Source organism: Cebus imitator, unplaced genomic scaffold, assembly GCF_001604975.1.
Source record: "Cebus imitator isolate Cc_AM_T3 unplaced genomic scaffold, Cebus_imitator-1.0 Scaffold160, whole genome shotgun sequence".
Taxonomy (NCBI): Eukaryota; Metazoa; Chordata; class Mammalia; order Primates; family Cebidae; genus Cebus; species Cebus imitator.
The window spans coordinates 1484310-1490975 of NW_016107475.1; the positions used below are offsets into that span (position 1 = coordinate 1484310).

At 39.1% G+C, this 6666-nt stretch overlaps 1 protein-coding gene across 6 annotated transcripts in view; it reads left to right on the forward strand.

Moving 5' to 3' along the window:
* Positions 1 to 6666, forward strand: part of PDSS2 (decaprenyl diphosphate synthase subunit 2) — a 280873-nt gene that overhangs the window by 231136 nt on the left and 43071 nt on the right. The window contains exon 7 of one of the 6 annotated variants that reach the window (XM_017543751.2): positions 4699 to 4829. The exons of the other annotated variants lie outside the window; for them this stretch is intronic. Coding sequence (XP_017399240.1) covers positions 4699 to 4701 — 3 coding nt within the window. The 3' untranslated portion in view covers positions 4702 to 4829. Of the gene's footprint in view, positions 1 to 4698; positions 4830 to 6666 lie in introns of those variants that run through there. 6 annotated transcript variants of the gene reach the window in all.

A 6666-nucleotide genomic window follows, 5' to 3' on the forward strand; every position in this document is an offset into this window, starting at 1 on the left:
AAAAAGACAAAAATGCCGGGCGTGGTGGCTCATGCTTGTAATCCCAGCACTTTAGGAGGCCAAGGTGGGCAGATCACAGGGTCAGGAGTTCGAGATCAGCCTGGCCAACATGGCAAAACCCCATCGCTACTAAAAAATACAAAAGTTAGCCGGGTGTGATAGTATGCACCTGTAATCCCAGCTCCTCAGGAGGCTGAGGTAGGAGAATCACTTGAGCCTGGAGGCAGAGGTTTCAATGGACCAAGATCTTACCACTACACTCCAGCCTGGGCAACAGATTGAGACTCTGTCTCCAAAACAAACAAACAAAAATTAGCCAGTGAGGTGGCCTGGGCCTGTAATCCCAGCTACTCAGGAGGCTGAGGCTGGAGAGTCACTTGAACCCTGGAGTCAGAGGTTGCAGTGAGCTTATCACATCACTGCACTGCAGCCTGGACAGCAGAGCGAGACTCCATCTCACCAAAAAAAAAAAAAAAAAACACAAACAAAAAAAACACTTTACTGAGTTTATTTGAATCTTCTAAAATAATCTATATATAATAAATTATATATATAATTAAATCATATATATAATTTATATAATATATAATATAATGTATATAATGTATATAATATATAATTTATATTATATATAATATATATATAAGATGATGATCTTGTCCTGTGAATGCTTTCTAGTCAGAGATAGGGAACACAATTCGCATAACACCTAGGAGGAACATTCCAGCTTAAATCTCAAGTAAGTTGCTTATTAATCGTGAAATTAGTTCTGTTTCCAAATTTTTCATGTTATTCGCCCTCCTGGATATCTTTGTGATCCTTTCCTTGCCTCCCCCACAGCCCTCTCCTTCAGTTTTGAATTTTATTGCTATGTCCTTAAGGATAATAACAAATTCATCTTTGAATTACTCATAGTACCTGGCGCAGTGGCTTACTTGGAGTAATTACCCAATTAATATTTGTCAAAAAGTGAGTGTGGTGTGGTCTTGCAGGGTGAGATTGTTTGGTGGCAGCCCTGTTTTGTTAAATAGAGTTAAGTTGGTATAACAGAAATAGCTCACAGAGGACCAGGATTTGGAAGGTCTAGATCAAGACTGTCCAACCCTTGTGGGCCTCATGCAGCCCAAAACAGCTTTGAAAGTAGCCCAACACAAACTTGTAAACTTTCTTAAAACATTATGAGGGCTTCTCTGCAATTTTTTTAGGTCATCAGCTACCATTAGTGTTCGTGTATTTTATGTGTGGCCTGAGACAATTCTTCCAGTGTGGCCAGGGAAGCCAGAAGATTGGACACTCCTGGTCTAGATTCTAATTTGGACTCTGCTAGCATCTATGTAAACTTAATCACATTCTCTCATATCCTCATTATTCTTTTCTATAAAATTGTAGCATTAAACTAGATCTTTTGCAAAGTCATTTTCAGCTCTCAAATAAATCTAAGAAATAGGTCTCTTTGACAAGAGATGCATTACAAGAAAAATATTTATCTCCATTAGAAACAGTCCGGGCATGGTGGCTCATGCCTGTAATCCAAGCTACTCTGGAGACTGAGACAGGAGAATCACTTGAGCCCAGGAGGCAGAGGTTGCAGTGAGCCAAGATCGCACCACTACACTCCAGCCTGGGCAACAGAGCGAGACTCTGTCTCAAAAAAAAAGAAAAGAAGAAAAGAAAGAAAAAAACATGCAAGTTGTTAACACTGAGAAATAGAAAAATCTTGCTCTCAATGATGGAAGTCACCTGCAATTTTTTATTACCACATTTAAAATTACTTCTTTACTCTGCCAGACAGGTTTATGTCTCATCTACCCTTGGAAAGAGTAAAAATTATTGATTAGACAAGGAAGTGAGGTGACACTTCCTTGTCTAATCAATGGTGCCCATTCAGCACCATTGTGAAGCCAAGAGGAAGAGCACCTCTGGGATTTTCCTTATCAGGCTCTGCCATCTCTTCTCCAGCTCCTCCTTTCTCCTGAAAAATCTTAGGATTAGCTGGCCCTCTTCCATCACAACTATAGGCCTATGAATGCACGTGCACATGCACGTGCATGCGCACACACACACGACCACATTCTTTCACAAAGGCAGTTAAGACCGGAAACAGCTGAAAAACATTTGCTGAGCATTTTCTCCATACTAAATTCTACAGATCTCTCCCTGCCTTAATTTTAAATTTAAATTTGTAGCTGGTGAAAAATAATGATCAGGAAAAAATACTGTTAGTGAATGGGTTATTCACCCTGGGGAGGTGCAGTCATTACTCAGTTATCATTTTGATTCCTAATAAAAGAAAGTAGAATCCTTCAGAGCACCACAGAGCTCTGACTCTCTTAGGGAGTCCAGGGGCTATTGCAGGTCAGCAAGCTTTATTTTTAATGATCCTTCTAGTTTTCTGCTGCCATTATAAGTCACCTGAAGAAATAAGAATTATGGTTATATTTTCTTGGCTATTCCTAATAGTACTGAAATGTCACTTGGGTTTGTGACATTCTGACACTGTCATAACCAGCCATAAAATACCTTAAGTGTACTACAAATTACCATTGCTAAGCTGTAACTCACTTGTCCCTAGATAGCCTACTATTACTCCTTATTCAGAAACTAAAACAAAGACTTCTAGGCAAGACTGGTGTGCGTGAAAGTAACACATGCATATTCTTAAAAGAGAAAATGCACATTCAGATTCCTCATTAATACCACATGTGATACTCTTCTAGTTCTTTAAGACATTTCAGTGGTTTCAAAAGGAATAATATTAACATCATCCTCTATCATAGAAGGTATACAATATCGGCATTTGAAGGGACGGGATGTTTGACTACAAAGACTATGAAATGACTCTAGATATCTCCTAAATTAAAATGTCTCTTAAGGCTTTCTGTAGCGCTTAAGGAAACAAAGTGCTTGACTACAGGCGATACAATAATAAGTTGCCTAAAGGTTTTCTATGGCCTAGTAGAGAGGGAATAAGATAAATACTAATTCCTTATGTAATAAACATAAGGAATACTTATATATATATAAATATGTTTATTTCTTATATAATAAATATATAAACATAAGGAATACTGTAATTCATGCCACTTGGGGAGCACAGAGGAAAGAGAATTGATGTTCAGTTGGAAAAGTAAAGAAGGGGCTTATGAAGTCAGTATTAATAATATGTGAGATAGACCTTAAAGAAGATTTGATAGCAAAGATGAGAAGTCAGGGCTTCCTAGGCAAAGGAAACCATGAAAAAGTGATACAGGTGCAGTCATGCAGTGTATTCAAAGAAAAAAAGTGTTTTAATTTGGATGGAATGTGAAAAACATAGGGCAGCATCAGGGACAGATGAAGAATTGCTCTGTTATTAAATAGTAATAACTATATTTAAAAGACTGGTTTATATAAAAATATGTACATGAATGTTCAGATCAGCATTATTCACAATATCCAAAAGGCAGAAATAATCTAATGTCCATCAACTGATGAATGGATAAACAAAACGTGGTATATCCATACAATGGAGTATTACTCAACCGTGAAAAGGAATGAGGTATTGATACATGCTGCAACATGCCTGGGCCTTTAAAACATAAGTGAAAGAAGCCAGATGCAAAAGGCCACATATCATATGATTCCATTTATGTGAAACATCCAGGGTAGGCAAGTCATAGAGACAGAAAAAAGACTAGTGGTTGCCCAGGATTAGGAAAAGGGGAAGGGGGAGAGAGTAATGGATACAGGTTTCCTTCTGGGGTAATAAAAATTCAGAACTTGTTAGTGGTGATGATTGCATAGCATTGTGAATGTACCAAATGCCACTGAATTATACTTTTTTAAGTGATTAAAATGATTAATTTTAGGTTATGAAAAATTTGCCTAAATTTTTTTAAAGACTTTGGGATGTTTGCCTATGGAAAATCAACTTGATGAAGAAGTCATGAAGCAGACATTGAAAGCTTTTGAGCCAGATATTGTCAAGGTCTGAACTGTGAGAGAGGTAAATCTGGCTCTAGTATATAGGATAAAAGGAACAAGGAGATAGTAAAGGCAAGGAGATCAGTTAAGAAGTTTTTGGAAGCCCACTGATAAGCACAAGAGAAAAGCCCAGTCAGAGTGTTGGCAATGAGAATGGGAAGATAAGGAGGTTAAGCGTAAAACTCATTTCAGAGAAAATGTGTAGGACTAGAAAACTGATCTGATAGGGAGAGGCTGGCAGGTGTGGACTCGGGAAGGGCAGTCAGAGGCTAAAACAAGGATTTTGGACTAGGATAACAGAAAAAATTAAACCATTAACAGAAATAGGAAAGTTAAGTGGAAAGACTGGTTCTTGACATGGTGAATTTGAAGTACACCATCAAGGTTGATGGCCGTTGCCTTGCGATCTTGCTGCTGGAGGAAGCAACTAATTTCTACTATTAGCCAGATTTCCTTACTCACAGCCTTTCTGAGATCCGAGTAAATTTCTTTTCCTGGTCAAACTGTGCGATTTAAAATGTCATGTTTCTTCCAAATTCCAAGAGAGCAGCATAGCAAGAAAAACAGGTTGCAAAGAAATAACAAGACCTCTGAGCAGAGGGAGATTTGTTATATAGATAATACAAGTAGTATCTCCTCACCTGTCTCTAATGTATCTGGTATCTCCTTGCCTCTCTCCTTTTTAAAATTGGACGCCATAGCCTTCTACATCTGCTGTTGCTTCTCTTTCCTCAGTGAACCGAAGGAAGAAAATATGAGAAAATTAATTCCTTGGACATCCGCACCTGCCTCTAAAAGTCAATTTGTTTTCCCAGTTGAAAGAGATGGTAAAATCAGGTTCCCAAGCGAAGCAGTCCAGTTCTGAATGGTGTTAACTTCCTTGCACATGCCTTCTGTGCTCTCTTATTCATAGAGAATGACCAAGATAGCAGAGAAAAGGCCTGCCCTCTTCCTTTATATTCTAGTATCTTTCCAGCTGTGTAACTGGAAAGCCCAGCAACACAAACCCTCCTTCTACCGAACCAATCTCAGTGGGCTGCTCTAACTTCAGGGCTAGCAGATGTAGTAGATTTCTGATTTGTCACCTTTCTTTCTGTTATTTCCATACACTGTACACTGTATTTTTTTGTAGAGACGGCCAGCCTGAACTGTATTTTAAATAACATTATAGGGCTGGGTGCGGAGGCGCATGCCTGTAATCCCAGCATTTTGGGAGGCGAGGAGTTCAAGACCAGCCTAGGAAACATAGCAAGATCCCATCACTGCTAAAAACTTTTTAAAGTAGCTAGGTATAATGGCATGTACCTGTATTCTCAGCTATTCAGGAGGCTGAGGCTAGAGAATCTCTTGAGCCCAGGAAGCCAGGGCTACAGTGAATCGTGATTGTGTCACTCCACTCTAGCCTGGGCAACAGATGGAGACCCTGTCAAACAAATGAATAATTCGCTATTATAATAAATGTCAGTCTTCTTAGGAACAAATGCTGAAGTATTTAGGGGTGAGCATCGTGATGTCTACAACTTACTCTCAAATAATAAATGGTCATGGAGAGAAAGAGAAAACAGAAGTGGTAAGGTGTTAGCAATTGGTGAATCTAAGTGGGGGGCAAATGAGTGTTCATTGTATTCTTTCGACTAAAAAGTTTGTGAGGAAGGTAGTTTTCCTTGAAAGTTTAAAAAAGAAAATCTTTTAAGATGACAGTTATTCTAAAATATAGCCTGTAACATTTGGGAAGAATAACCTGATAAGTAGAGATGATTAGTCTCTAACAATTTCTGGACTCCCTACTGTGAAATATTAGTTTTCTGCTTTTAGAAAAAGGTGTCCCCATATCCAGCTTTCAAGTCCAGATAACAGTAGTTGGAAATTGGAAACAGTTCATTTATGTCATCCAATCCTTCTTTGTTACCTGACTTATAAAAAAAACGTTTGTTTCTTAAAGTAAAAGACCACATTGTACATCCATTACTTACCAACAGGGAATCTGTCTGCCTTTAGTCTGCAGAGACTGATATATAAACCTTTGGAATTAATTCCTTTGGGCATCCTCTCAATCAGAGTGCTGGCTTTTTTTTTTTTTTTTTTTTTGTTTGTATGAAATATTGTTTTACAGTACTCAGTATAGCTGTCTGAGGAGGCCTCCAATGTCATGAGCACAGGCACACTATCTTGTCTGTTTTCACATTTTTAAAAGATAAAACAAGGTTCAAACCATACATTCCCTGTGAACTGCTAAAGATTGGGAAAAATTACTTTCTTTTCCCTTGACCTGGATTGACAAGAAGCACACCTACAGGAGGCAAAAAGATGAGTGAATCCCTTTTAAAGACCCCAGTAATGAAGCCCTCGGGGAATTGCTGTGTATGGTAGAATTTACAGTGGCTCTGGGGATGAACAGTGTGGCAGGAAGAGGTTCAGGACTGCTGTCTGTTGAAATAGAGACTGCATTTATTTTATGTCAGCCTATTTTGGGCCGCTGTGAGAAAGTTATTTTATAGTATCTTGCTCTGGCCGGCTGCGGTAACTCACGCCTATAATCCCAGAACTTTGGGAGGCCGAGGTGGGTGGATCACTTGAGGTCAATAGTTCAAGACCGGCCGGGTGCAGTGGCTTAAGCCTGTAATCCCAGCACTTTGGGAGGCCGAGGCGGGTGGATCACGAGGTCAAGAGATCGAGACCATCCTGGTCAACATGGTGAAACCC